We start from the raw sequence: 15,000 nt of genomic DNA, 5'->3' as shown, positions 1-15,000 counted from the left end.
TGACTCCAAAATAAAGTGCATTACAGTAATCTAGCAGAGATAAAGGCATGCATGCCTGTTTTTCTTATATATACCTCCAACTTTTCATAGATCTAGGTGAAACATACAACCGGAACTGCTTCGTTACAAATCTGTAGGGGGAGCTTCTGAGTGATTTTTTAAATTTTTTATCGCACAACAAACAAATAAAATACTGATAATTTTGCCAGGCCTAATGTGTGTGCAGTTTCATGAGGTTGTGCATGTTTACACCCCCAAAATGAGAGTTTTCTCTTCTTCCAAGCAAGTATGAAGGAGACATGGGTAAACCGCTAGGAGAAAATCATCGAAGAATAACACATCTATTTCCTTTAGCCATTAGGGGGAGCTATCACTACGATGAAAAATAAGTTCTTAGATCTCTTCAGGCCCAGAATGTCATCAAATGTGAGAAGATAGGATCATCAGGGTCAAGTTACAGCATTTTTTATTGTCAAGGTGAATATCAGACTTTGCGGTACTGTATTGGCCACACCCTTTGCCAAAATGTGACATTATTCAGCTTCGAGCATGATCACCGACTTGAGACTCTCCTGACATATCTTCAGTTGGATTTGTTCAACAAGCTCGATGCAGTACATTAAAATGTAAAAAAAGAAATTTCCTCTCACCAGGACCTGACGTAATACAGATAACATATTGTGATCGAGATTTTTGGCGCCTGTGCATTGTACTTTTATAAGCATTTCCTCTTTTGTGATGGCTGCTCGGGCCCTAATAAGAATAAATCCTACAAACACAATAGGCTTGGGCCCTAATAATAATAATAGGAATTTCTACAAAAATAAAAGTACAATAATAATAATAATAATAATAATAACAACAATAATAATTTCTACAAAAACCTCGGTCGCTGCTCCATCCCTAATAAGAATTTCCACAAAAATAATAGGGACCACACGGCAGACGCTGCTCTTACCATAATTATAATAATTTCTACAAAAGCAATAGGGTCCTTGCAGTGGCCGCTGCTCGGGCCCTAATAATTTCTACCAAAAAAAAATGGTAACCTCCAAGCAGTCGTTGCTTGGACCCTAATTAAGTGTATTACCTTGAACAAAAGTTCTACTTACCATAGATAAGCACAACAGACTCCTCAATGGCATGCTGGTAGCTGAACTGGGAGTCTAGCAGAGCTCTGCTGACAAAGGAACCATAGTATGTGGACTGATACCATCCCACATGCAGATGGTCGATGTTTACGTGACGTAGAGAACGCATCATCTCCATCTGGTACTGGACTGAAAGCAGAAACATGACAGTTACATTTTTTTTCAGACTGAATGAGCATTTTTCTTTCTTTGATCTCAAGATCTGGTCTCAATCTGGAGCTGTAAAGGGATGGGAAAAAAAACTATGTTTTTGATGACTAACTCTAAAGATGTGCAGGATAAATAAACCAAAACAGAAAGGGCTCCACTATGTTACCAAGTGATGGGTGGACCGATTTAATGTCTGTTATAGAAATGTTCACCACATTCCCTCTACTTATTCATTCACACTTGTTCACTTGTGCTGATAAATATTTCCCAGTGGAGAAAAGAGATGGACTGATACATGGGTTTCTGGTATAAGGGTTAGGTGCTAGATATATTAAGCAAAGAGCCATTTCATTCCGCAATATGGGTGAGCAGAAAAACAAACAACCTTGCTGCCGTGTCAATGTTAAGTTACAGCCACAGCAAGTCCCTGCAGTGTAGCTCAAGACTGTTGATAAATCAGGGCATGATTGGGCAGCTGTGGCCCGCTACACCCCAGCCTGAAGAGTACATCCTTCTTCTGACGCGGCTGTTGACAAGACTAAACCAAAGACGCGAATAAGGGGAACAGGGAATGTGGTGATGTAGGAAATATTACATATTGAAAAAATATCATCTCAATAACGACCCATGCATATGGCAAAGACATACAAGAAGTTTCATATGGAATTGTATGCTTTTATCTCAATTTGACCAAATTGAGCCAAATTCAAATACCATATTAGTAGTCTTTGGTGTAATGTTAAACAGTTGTATTTTACAGGAAAAGAATCATATTCAAGGATTAAAGTAAGATATTAGAACAATCTTTGAACCAAAATACACTTCATTTTTTTCCCACATTAATTCCAAGACTTTACTCAAGTAAATATATGTTCCATACGTAGAAAAATATTGTAGTTGAAAAATACACGTAATCGCGATTCAATTAGGGAAAATTTTGTGATTAATTAGTGACAAAATTTTAATCGCTTGACTCGGCGGGGTTTGGGGGGCAACGGAATATAAGGCTGGAAGCCCTTTAAAAGGACGAGGACGGACGGGGTAGGAGGACGAACATTTTTATGAATAAGGACTGAGGGATGAGGACGGACCAGCAGAAAAAAGGTAAAGTGCCCAGATTTTTTAATCATGCTGTATAACTCTACTGATATAGACTGGGTAATAAAAGTTTGACATCATTTGACGGAATTAAAAACTATCAACCTACAGCAGGCTGTATTCAAATATAGCTCGAAAATCAAAGTGAAAAAATGATGCGGCAGCTTAGTTCATTCATCTATCCATCCATTATCCAAACCGCTCATCCTTACGAGAGTCATGGGGTTGCTGGGGCCTAGCCCAGCTGTGTCAGGGCGGTTGGCAGGGTACACCCTGAATTGGTTGCCAGCCAATCACAGGGCACACACGCACAAACAAATATTCACATTCAATATCATACTTAGGGAGAATTTATTGTGTTCAATTAATCTACCATGCATGTTTCTGGAATGTGAGTTGAAACCGGAGAACCAGGAGAAAACCCACACAGGCAAGGGGAGACCGTGCAAACTCCACACAGGAAGGCCGGGGCTAGCACCGCACAGTGGACATGCTATGTTAGTTTCAGAGCTGGGCAGTCTGTCCCGGGGCCGGACTGGTCGGACCCTCCGGCCCGGCCGGACGCCCATTTTTGGGGCGGGGGGTGGGGAACAGGGTTGGGCGCCGGCAATGTTTATGAATATGGCCGGGGGGTCGAGGCCGGAAGGGTACTCAGGTCAAGGGTGGAGGACCGGCAAAAAAGGGTCAAGTGCCCAGCTCTGGTTAGTTCATGTTGCTGAAATTTAATTCCAGTAACTCAAAATGAAACTCAGTAGTTTGGATGGCCCCCACGTGCATGTATGCCTGCCCAACAACGTCCAGGCATGCTCCTAATTAGATGATGGATGTTGTCCTGGGGTATCTCCTCCCAGATCTGGACCAGGGCATCACTGAGCTCCTGGACAATGAGGTGCAACTTGGCGGTGTCGGATGGACCGATTATGTCCCAGAGGTGTTCTATAGGATGAATATCAGGCGAGCATGGGGGCCAGTCAATAGTACATATTCCTTCATCCTCTGTACTGCCTGCATACCCTTGCCACATGTGGCCGGGCATTGTCATGCACTAGGAGGAGCCCAGGACCCACTGCAACAGCGTAGGGTCTGACAATGGGTCCAAGGATTTCATCCTGATACCTAATGGCAGTCAGGGTGCCATTGTCGAGCCTATAGAGGTCTGTGCGTACCTCCATGGATATGCCTCCCAGATCATCACTGACCCACCACCAAACCGATCATGCTGAAAGATTAAATGCAGCACAACATTCTCTACTGTCTCTCCAGACCCTTTCACGTCTGTCACACGTACTCAGAATGAATCTGTGGCCAGTGGCCTGCTGGAGGATTCTGGCAGTGCTAATCCTGTTCCTCCTTGCACAAAGGAGCATATACCGGTCCTGTCGACGGGGGTTAGAGACCTTCTACGGGCCTGTCCAGCTCTCCCAGAGACTGCCTGTCTCTTGGAATCTCCTCCATGCTCTTGAGACCATGCTCGGAGACACAGCAAACCTTGATGTGACATTGATGTGTCATCCTGGAGCAGTTGGACTGTCTTTGCGACTCCTGTAGGGTCCAGAGTCACCTCATGCTAGCATTAGTGACACTGAACCTAACCAAAAGCAAAACTAGTGGAAAAACTGTCAGAAAAGAATAGGAGGGGGAAAAATGTCAGTGGCATCCACCTGTAAAACCATTCCTGTTTTGAAGGTTGTTAGGACCCCTCCTCAAGACGGCAAGGAGGAGGGGTCTAACATACTGTAGGTGTGAGAGTTGGAAGGGGTAAATGAAAAAGTGCACTAACGAAAAGCCTGGCCAGTGAAACACCAAAATGGACACACAACACCACACTAAACTACAACACAATGAAATTGTGTGATCACCCCCCCCCCCCCCCCCCCCCCACCGAATCTCGACTGCCCTAGTGCACACACGAATGGCCAAAATGAATTAATTTACGAATTAGATGTTACGGTGAAAACGAATGGATAGAGTGGCTAAACAGAGGGACGAATGAAGGTTATGGCGAAGAAGGTGCACTAAACAAAAGACAGCGTTACTAACTCCCCTGCCACCCCAAAAATTACAAAGACTGACTGCATTACTACCCACAGCACGTCTACCAGCAACTGAGCCCTATTTAACCAATTGCTCAGCTGGTGGCACACCTAAAGCAAATGACTAAATTGGTCACTCTACCCTGCTCTGATTGGATGCCTGAACTCGGGACAAAGGCCACCAATCAGGGAAGAGTAGGGGAGAGCACCCGCACACCAACTTAACGGCCACGGCTTAACATGGGCCGTAACAGCGGTAGTCTCATATTGCCCCTCACAGCACACCTGTTGTTGACTTCATTAACACCAAAGCAGCTGGAACTAATTAACAACCCCCTGTTACTTCACTCATCAGATCAGATGTTTAAAAGACGTGATGCTCTACTCAGAGATATATATATATATATATATATATATATATATATATATATATATATATATATATATATATATATATATATATATATGTATATATAGATAGATGAGAGAGAGATAGATCTATATATCTATACATACATACATATATATACATACACACACACACACACACCCACACACACACACACACTATATATATATATATATATATATATATATATATATATATATATATATATATATATATTATATATATATACACACATACACACACATATACATACACACACAAACACACACGTGCACGCACACACGCACAAGCACCCTCCGAGACGCTTATCCTTACGAGGGATGCGGGCACGCTGGAGCCTATCCCAGGCAATAGGTGGGGTCTACCCTGAACTGGATGCCTGCCAATCGCAGAATTATATGAATGTGTTCAGCCTTGCAGGTTCAATGCCAGTTCTGAAATGTTTATGTAATAAGTATAAAAAAATAAAACAACAATAGAACAATAGCTACTAGCATATTTGATACAGAATAGCATGCTTATCAGGAGGATTACGTTTCCTTTCATGTGATGTTATTTTTGCCATGGCCGTGACATGGCTTGTGAGGAAATGGATACAGTAATTCTTTTAATGCTTCAATTGACTCTAGATCTTGGGATTTGAGTCAAGAAACTTGATGCGGTTTTCCATTTTTAAAACATTTATTACAATTTACAAGAGGAAATAAACATTTAAGTTTACATCCATACTTTACTTTTTCAGTGTTTATACATATGTCATGTTTTTGTACTCCATATGCACAAATGAGTAGTGTGCAAATTTGTATTTTCAGGCGTTTGCTAGAAATATGACATGGCGTGCCACAAATGGTTAGATGGCAAGATTAACCATTCCAAAATTGTATGTTTTTCTACTGCTTACTGAATCGATATTGAAGCATTTAAATTGCTATTGATTAGCAACATAAAGAATCCAAATCAATTTGAATCCTAAGCTAAAGAATCGAAATCGAATCCTGAGTAGTGGTGGGCGATATGGCAAAAATATATCATGATTTTTTTAAAATAAAATAACGATCATGATTTTATCATAATTCTTTTTTTACATCATTTTATTAGACTAATTTGCACCTTTTTTACCATTTTCCTCATGTTAAACATATAAAACATATTTAAAATGTATCAAAACCCTAAAAGAAAAAAAAAAGATTTTAAGCAAGCTAAGCTTTCTGAACAGGTTTTAATTTGAATAGTGCCAATTTTTATCAAAATGTGCAGTGAACGTAAACAAAAAAGGTAACATAATGTAAACATAAAAACGCAGCTCATAACGCGGGTCTAGTTCTTTGAAGAGTCCCTTCGTTTTCCATTGTTTTAATGGGAATTATGCCTTAATCAAGGTAATAAGTCACTGCCTCAGTTACTTCTTTACACTGCTTACTTGTTTTTTCATATGGAGTGCCCTTGTTAAATGACTGTGTTACCGTGGGTTGTGTTAGCTTGGAGCTAGCGGATGCCTCGGCTACCATGTGCCTGATCTCTTCCTATTTCTCAAACCTCATTACAGTCAATAAAAACAACCCCAGGGTTCTCTTCTCCACCTTTGAACTTTTAACTAGTTCTGATTTTAATAAGTCCCCACAGAGACCAACAGATGCTCTCTGTGAGGACTTTGCAGACCACTTCAGAAGTAAAATCGATGACATAAGATCCAGTCTTTTAGCCCGTCAAAACACAACTTTTAATAAACCCGGACACTCATATTTACATGAGGAAACACTGGAAAGTTTTGCCCTGGTTGATGCAAGGACACTTGTTCGAGTTTTCTCCCAGGTAAACCCAACAACCTGCCTTTTGGATCCAATTCCCACATTTCTTTTTAAGACATTTTATGGATTTTTTGAAGAACAAATTTTAAATATAGTCAATTGCTCTCTTCAGACAGGCGTCTTCCCCGCTGCCTTTAAAACGGCGGTGGTGAAGCCCCTTCTGAAGAAGAGCGGTTCTGACCCGAGCGTTTTTAATAACTACAGACCCGTATCCAACTTACCGTTTTTAAGTAAGATTTTAGAAAAACTGGTTTTCATCCAGTTGAATCATTTTTTAAATACAAATAATATTTTGGAGAAATATCAATCTGGTTTTAGGATGAACCACAGTACGGAGACTGCTCTTTTAAGGATCTTAAATGATATTAGGTGCACTGCAGACGTGAGAAAACTCACAGTCTTGGTGCTACTGGATCTAAGCGCTGCTTTTGATACAGTAGATCACCAAATTTTATTAAATAGACTTAAAAATCTAGTGGGCATCTCTGGTACTGTTTTTGACTGGTTTTATTCCTATCTCACAGACCGATATTTCTTTGTAAGTATGGATACTTGTTCCTCTAAAACTCATGAAATTAAATGTGGGGTTCCTCAAGGTTCGATTTTAGGCCCCTTACTTTTTAATCTTTATATGCTTCCCCTCGGGGATGTCATCAGGGGACACGGCATCAGCTTTCACAGCTATGCTGATGACACGCAGCTGTATATTGCCGTGTCTCCTGATGACACAGGACCCATTGATACCCTTTTAAATTGCATTTTAGATATCAAGTCATGGATGGCAGATAATTTCCTACAGCTCAATGAGGACAAGACTGAGGTTTTAGTTATCGGTCCCGAAGGTCAGAGAGAGAAGCTTTTACCAAAACTACACATTTTTAATCCCTCACACTGTGTGAAGAACCTTGGCGTCATTTTTGACTCTGAGCTCAGTTTTATTCCTCATATTAAAAATGTAACCAAGATTGGTTTTTATCACCTTAAGAATATCGCCAGAGTCCGCCCGTTTCTCTCTCAGGCTAACACGGAAGTGCTGATGCATGCCTTTATTTCCTGTCGTTTAGATTACTGTAATGCCCTGCTCTCTGGCCTCCCGAAAAAGAGCATTTCACCACTGCAACTACTGCAGAATTCAGCCGCTCGGGTGCTGACGAGAACCAGAGGGCGGGAGCACATTACGCCAGTTTTGAAATTGCTGCATTGGCTCCCTGTGTGTTTCAGGATCGATTTTAAAGTACTTTTATTAGTTTATAAATGTGTTAATGGTCTTGGGCCATCTTATTTATCTGATTTGCTTTTATCATACCAGCCCTCGCGGATCCTGAGGTCCTCTGGCGCCGGCCTTTTATTTATTCCAAGGGTGAGGACCAAAATGCATGGCGAGGCTGCATTCAGCCATTTTGGTCCTCACCTTTGGAATAGCCTGCCAGAGGATGTCAGGTCTGCAGAGACTGTTGATATTTTTAAGAGGAAGCTCAAGACACACCTTTTTAGTTTGGCTTTCAACAACTTTTAAATAATTTATCTTTTCTTTTGATTGAAGATAATTCTATGTTTTGCTTTGAATGTTTTAAAGCACTTTGAGTTGCATTTTTATGTATGAAAAGTGCTATATAAATAAAATGTGATTGATGTGATTGATTGATCTCAGTTTGCTTTGACTGTCGGCGTAGTTTTTTTTTGGGTGCCGTCCCCGTAAGTGATTAAACAGGTTTGTCGTGTTGCCATCTGACGTCTGAACCGAGTCTCTGCAAACTTTGCAAATAACTGGTTTGCGCTTTCTCCTCCGAGGAAAATCCAGCCCAAATCGACACTGTGGATGTGGAGTTTCTTTTCGGGACCAACTCTGCTTCGTGGTGACTTTTTGCTATAGCTTCACGCTATACAAATGAACAGGGAGGCAGGGAATGTCACGTACGGTGCAATGTGCGTGCTGTGATTGGTTAGTTGGGTATGCGTGAGCGGGTTTAAGCCGCCATAGAGCTAAACTGTGTAGAATATGTAGACGATCTAATGATCTTTCGGCTTTATGAGATCGTCAACACGTTAAAGTCCTTAACGATCTAATATCGTCATATCGCCCACCGCTAATCCTGAGGTTTGTCACAATACCTAACCCTAACAGTTGCTCTTAGTACAGGTACTTTACTGTAACATCAAGCAGAATATTGAGTCGACAAATGACTTGGGTGGCCTTTTATTTCATGCACAGGGTCTGTTTTGGGTTATGTGCATCTTTTGAACATTAAGCCTGCATCCCAATAAGGGACGAACGTTTGCGAGTGTTCGCCAAGGTAGCAAATGCTGTTTTCATCAGGGTTCATTGAAGGTCGCAAACGTTCCCAAACATTTTCCAACAGTTTTAATGTTCAAAATGTATTTGCAACAAGAAACAACAAAACTGTTGGAGAACTATTGATACATTCGCGAACACCGGCAAATGCCCTCAGTGGGATATGGGCTTTAATGAAAAGATGGAATGGAATTGAATTCCCTGTTTTTCCATTTCCAAAAGACAAATATCCATGTTTAAAGAATGGTACCCGATGCACACACACAGACACAATTTTCATTTCTTGATCAACCTTGCATGACTGCTTCAATAACATAGTCGTGGGACAACTGGTGTTGTCAAATGGTGAATTTGTCAAGTATCCTGAACACAAAGAAGCTTTGTCTTGTGTCATGAAGCATCATGCAGTGTGTTTTGGGTTTGTTTTTGGCCTGGTGACTGTATGTGCATGCATGTGCAGTCATCTGGTGCGATTGTTTAACAAAGATTAATTGCACCTTAACCCACTGTGCCAGGTGGAACATGGACCAAGGTGACTACTTTCACACAAACACACAGGCACTAACAAAAAGGCACGCAGATCACTTTATAGCCCTGCTGCTGAAAATTAGCCTTGTGCCTCTCCTGACACCTCAGCGTAGACTGCAACTCGATACCACCATTTACTACCCGACAACTCGAACATTTATCACTATTCCCTACACAACAGATGAATGTGTGAATGGACCAAATAAGTTGACAAAACAACAACCTATGTGCTTTCTTATATTAGCATTAACTGACCTTCAACAAGAAAGTGTTTGTGTTTTTAGAATGAAAGGATGTTGTCGACAGGACATGCTCTCAGCTGTAATGTATATGTTCATTTGAATGCCCTTACATGGCTCTCACTCAAATAGTAAAGCGTTGTCAATTAATACGACTAAATGTATCACTTAGTAAGAGAATGTTAAATCATGTAAATGTTCAATATGATCAAATTAAAGATTTTGACGTTCCGATAAAACCTTTCTGAGGGGAATTCATCTATTTTTCCAATGCTTGAGTAGGTTTACTTCTATCAGTCAGAAAACTCAAGTTAAATATGTTAAAGTGTAAGAAAAAGATTGCATTCTGCATACGGTTGGGCGATGAATCGATAATTTTTCCTAAATAATTGATAAAAATTCATTTTTCCCCTTACAACTTCTGTAGTCTACTGACATTCACTGTTTACACTAAAGACATGGCAGCGGAGGGAAAGGAGTTAGTTTGCGAGAGGTACGGTTTTGTTAGTCATTTAAGCTAGTGGTCCCCAACCATGTGGAACTGGGCCAGACAGACCAAAAAAAAAAAAAAAATGACACCCACAACACCCACCCTGTCAATTACCTTCCAAAGGGTAAAAAAAAAAAAAAAAAAAAGGAGAGCTGAGTGATTATATGATTGAGAATCATGATATCACGTTACCGCAGCTGCAAGCTGAGGATATTTACTCCATCTGGCGCGGCGCAAATTTTCGTGACTGCAACCAATCAGAGTCCAGCTTTACCTTCTAACTTTGGTTTGCAAATTGAAATAAATAGAATCCTCCAATAAATGAAAAAATGAAGCAGTAGACAGAAAGTAATAGTAACAATGACCGAACGTTTAGCGAAACATGCAGCTGATAGGCAGCCATGACTTGTAAAATCTTCCGAAGATTAAGCTATTTTGACGTGAAGTTCCAACCCATTTCTTGTGAGACGGTATGTCCAGATTGACATGGAGGAAGTCACTGTGCAAGTTATGTCGTTAAAAACAAGGCAATAAAACAAATCTGTTGAATGATATGAACAAGTAGCACCCATGTGATGAAGTGCAAAGTAGGGGCTCCCCCGATATTGGAAAAACATGTGATATGGATGTTGACTATGGTGATATCAATATTCTTGTGATATTTAACATGTACCTACCTCAAGAAATGACATTTTTATCTCATTAAAAGATTTTTTTTCAGAAATTAAGCAGGCTCAATGTGTTCTTAGATAATTAATTGTAATTCCCCTAGATAATGTCCAACTATTGGGTGGCAATGTGCATTTATGTTTGCATCTGACCCATCAAATTTAGATAAACGCACACAATTCCATAAGAAAATGATTGCAAGTCTTTGCAATATGTATATTGCATAAGCCATTATCGTGATATTAATATTTTTTCCGCTATATTGTGCAGCCTTAATGCAAAGTATGAAAATGCAAACAGAGTTCGAATAGCATGCCCACATAAACATTAGCAATCTGTCCGCTAATAACTAGCCGGCAGCCACGGGACCAAAGCAGCAAACAATCATGGCAATCGTGTCATCTTTTGAACATGCACCTTTGCAAGTAGCATTGATGCTAACGTCGTATGTAGGATCAGAAATTAAAAATCATTATCTATAATTATCTTTGTTGTCAGTACTAATGCTTTAAAACTAGCGATGTAAGAGCAATTCAAAATAGATTTGTATACAGATAGTCCATTCTCAAATATATCCATGGTGTAGTGGCTAATCTTAGCGTAGCGAGAAAAAAGGAGGTAGAAATATTTTGGGAAATGAGGTGATACTTTTCACTCTCTTCATTTCATGTTGACGTCTACTGAAGATAACATCAAGTCACTGCCATGTATTTAATGAACCATTTGTGTGGCTGGGTACTATCACCACAAATGTCAACTTTATGCTTCATGTTTCAAGAAGGATTATTGTAAGTTAAAGTAAAATGTTAGATCAACGTGCGGCACGGTGATTGACTGGTTATCACATCCACCTCACAGTTCAGAGGTCGTGGGTTCGATTCCGGCCCCGGCCTTTCTGTGTAGAGTATGCATGTTCTCCCCGTGCCTGCGTGAGCTTTCTACGGGTACTCCAGTTTCCTCCCAGATTCCAAAAACATACATGGTAGGTAAATTGGACACTCTAAATTGCCCATAGGTGTGATTGTGAGCGCGGTTGTTTTTCTCTGTGCCCTGCGATTGGCTGGCAACTAGTTCAGGGTGTACCCCGCCTACTGCCCGATGACAGCTGGGATGGACTCCAGCACACCCGTGACCCTTGCGAGGATAAGCGGTATAGATAATGGATGGATAGATGTTAAATCAACACTGCAATGCGGCTTCAATGATGATTATTGTCAGTAGTTTCCATCCCAAGCACTATGCTCCGCCTGCATGGAACATGTATTGGGGTTTTGATGAGGTATCTGTCGGATGTGTACGGATGAGCTTTCATAATTCAGATCCATCCATACATATTCGATTGACATCCACATACGAAAGAGGACCAGGTTGGATTCTAAAAAAATCGTAATTGTACTGTTCACACTGCATGAAAACATTGTATCACCCATGGGGAGAAAAAAAAGGCGTAATTATGCTGCAGTGTGAACATAGCATTAGATTTGGTTCGTGTTTACAGCTTCAGACAACAGGCAACAAGCAGTCGGCTACAAATGATGTTTAAGGACTACTGAAACCAAACCGATTACCTCAGAATGGAAAATTACCACTAAGCAACAGACAATTTATTATGGTTATTTTATTTCGTTTTATGACAAGGAGCCCGGGGGAAAGTAGTCACAGACTCGATTGCGCTGAACTTTGGACATGGTGCCGTTAATACGTTGAAGGGGGAAAAAAGTAACTTATCTACATAATGATCCATGTCCCCCTCCCTGAGCCGTCACCTTACCGTGGTGAAAGGGTTTGCGTGTCCCCATGATCGTAGCTAAATTGTCTGGGGCTTTATGCCCCTGGCAGAGTTACCCATGGCAAACAGGTCCGAGGTGAGGGATCAGACCAAGCACAGATCACAGACCACTTAATGATCAACGTCAACAATGGATTCAGTTTTCCCTTGCCAAGACGTGGGTCACCGAGGCCCACCGCGGGAGCCAGGCCACGAGAAGGGGCTCGCCGGTGAGCGCCTGGTTGCCGGGCCTGCACCCAGCCTGAAAAGGCAACGTGGGTCCCCCTTCCCCGCCTAATGGTGGGGGGACGGGTCCTGACTGCTATTTGAGCCTTTGCACCAAACAGGACCCTGCTGTTTGTGCCTAAGCACCAAACAGCAGTTTGTGCCTATACACCAAACAGCAGTTAAGAGTACCCACCCTTTTTGGAGTCCTTGGAGGGTGTGCTGGAGAGTACGACCTCTAGGGATGCCATCGTTCTGTTGGGGGACTTCAATGCTCATGTGGGCAATGACAGTGAGACCTGGAAGGGTGTGATTAGGAGGAAGGGTAAGGGATGCTGTCAAGCTGAAGAAGCAGTCCTATCGGGCCTTTTGGCCTGTGGAACTCCGGAGACGGCTGACCGGCTGGCCAAATGGAATGCAGCTTCGGCGGTCGCTGAGGCAAAAACTCAGGTGTGGAAGGAGTTCCGAGGCCATGGAAAATGACTTCAAGACGGCTTCAAGGAAATTCTGGTCCACCATCTGGCGTCTCAGGAGGGGAAAGCAGTGCACCATTAAAACTGTGTATAGTGGAGATGGGGTGCTGCTGACCTCGACTTTGGGACGCTGTGGATTGGTGAGGAGAATACTTCAAAAGGCCCTGGATGTTGTGGGGCTGTCATGGTTAACACCCCTCTACAACATTGCGTGGACATCGGGGACAGTGCCTCTGGATTGGAAAACAAGGGTGGTAGGGGGACCGGAGTGTGTGTCCCAATTACAGAGCAATGACACTCCTCAGCCTCCCTGGTAAGGTCTATTCAGAAGTGCTGGCGAGTAGGGTTCGTCGAGGTCGAATTTCAGATTCAGGAGGATCAATGTGGTTTTTGTCCTGGCCGTGGAACAGTGGACCAGCTCTACAGCCTCGGCAGGGTCCTTGAGGGTGCATGGGAATTCGGCCTACCAGTCTACATGTGGACTTGGAGAAGCCGTTTGACCATGTCCTTCGGGGAGTTCTGTAGGGGGTGCTTCGGGAATACAGGGTAATAAGCCCCCTAATACGGGCTGTTCGGTCCCTGTACAACTCATGTCAGAGTATGGTCCCCATTGCCAGCAGTAAGTCGGATACAAGCGGCCGAAATGGGTTTCCTACGCAGGGTGTCCCAGCTCTCCCTTAGAGATAGGGTGAGAAGCTCGGTCATCCTGGAGGGACTCAGAGTCAAGCCGGTGCTCCTCCACATTGAGAGGAGGCAGAGATGGCTAGGGCATCTGATTAGGATGCCTCCTGGATGACTCCCTGGTGAGGTGTTTTGGGCATGTCCCACCGGTAGGAGGCCCCGGGGACAACCCAGGACACAGTGGAGAGACTATGTCTCCCAGCTGACCTGGAAACGCCTTGGGATCCCTCCGGAAGAGCTGGAAGAAGTGGCTGGGGAGAGGTAAGTCTGGGCTTACCTGCTGTAGCTTCTGCGTTCAAGATCCAACCTCGGATAAGCGACAGATAATGGATGAATGGATGCATGATCCACGTCAAGAGCAGTAGCAGCTGTTGTATAAACTACATGCATTCTGTACTATAGCAAATCCAATAATGCATTACACACTTCACCGGGGTTGATTCCCGTCAAGCCATAATGTATCGCTTTTTACTTGACTACTTCTCGGGGTGTGACTTAATACTCGCGTCTGGAAGTTCAATGAACATTACAGTAGATTGAAGTAATCATCTGATGGATGAGTAATACAGTGTTCCCTCGCTACGTCACGGTCCATTTAATACGGATTCACTTTCGCGGCTTTTCATCTGTGACCTTAACTTTATGTATTACAGTTTTACCTCGCTGTTTTGGCACGTTTTCTTGCTATTTTTCGGAGCAGTCAAGAAATGAACATTAGGGTCGCGTTCAGTAATTTATGCTTGCGCCTGCCCATTACTCTATGAGTCTGTGTGTTCGGAGAGGCAGAGCACGCTCCCCTCTTGTTAGTTTCCCAAGGCCGCCTATGTTCTAAACCAGGGGTCAGCAACTCGCGGCTCCGGAGCTGCATGTGGTTCTTTCATACTTATGTTGCGGCTCTGCGTGGCTTGGGAAAATGAATTTTAAGTGTCCGATTATAGTGCATGTTATTTGTCTCAAAAAAGTGGATCATCGTCGTCATAGTAAA

General features: G+C 42.4%; 1 protein-coding gene across 1 annotated transcript in view; it reads right to left on the bottom strand.

Annotated features, from left to right (window-relative positions):
* Positions 1-15,000, bottom strand: part of LOC147144174 (eukaryotic translation initiation factor 3 subunit H) — a 142,907-nt gene that overhangs the window by 73,495 nt on the left and 54,412 nt on the right. Inside the window, exon 3 of the mRNA XM_086038714.1 lies at positions 1,113-1,280. Within this exon, the coding sequence (XP_085894840.1) occupies positions 1,113-1,280 (168 nt within the window). The remainder of the gene's footprint in view (positions 1-1,112; positions 1,281-15,000) is intronic.

This window comes from Filicampus tigris, chromosome 8 (assembly GCF_054856515.1).
Source record: "Filicampus tigris isolate MCC_2025a chromosome 8, RoL_Ftig_1.0, whole genome shotgun sequence".
In the NCBI taxonomy this organism is placed as follows: domain Eukaryota; kingdom Metazoa; phylum Chordata; class Actinopteri; order Syngnathiformes; family Syngnathidae; genus Filicampus; species Filicampus tigris.
The sequence above is the reverse complement of the archived record's forward strand: the minus strand, read 5'-3'. Positions and strand labels throughout refer to the sequence as shown.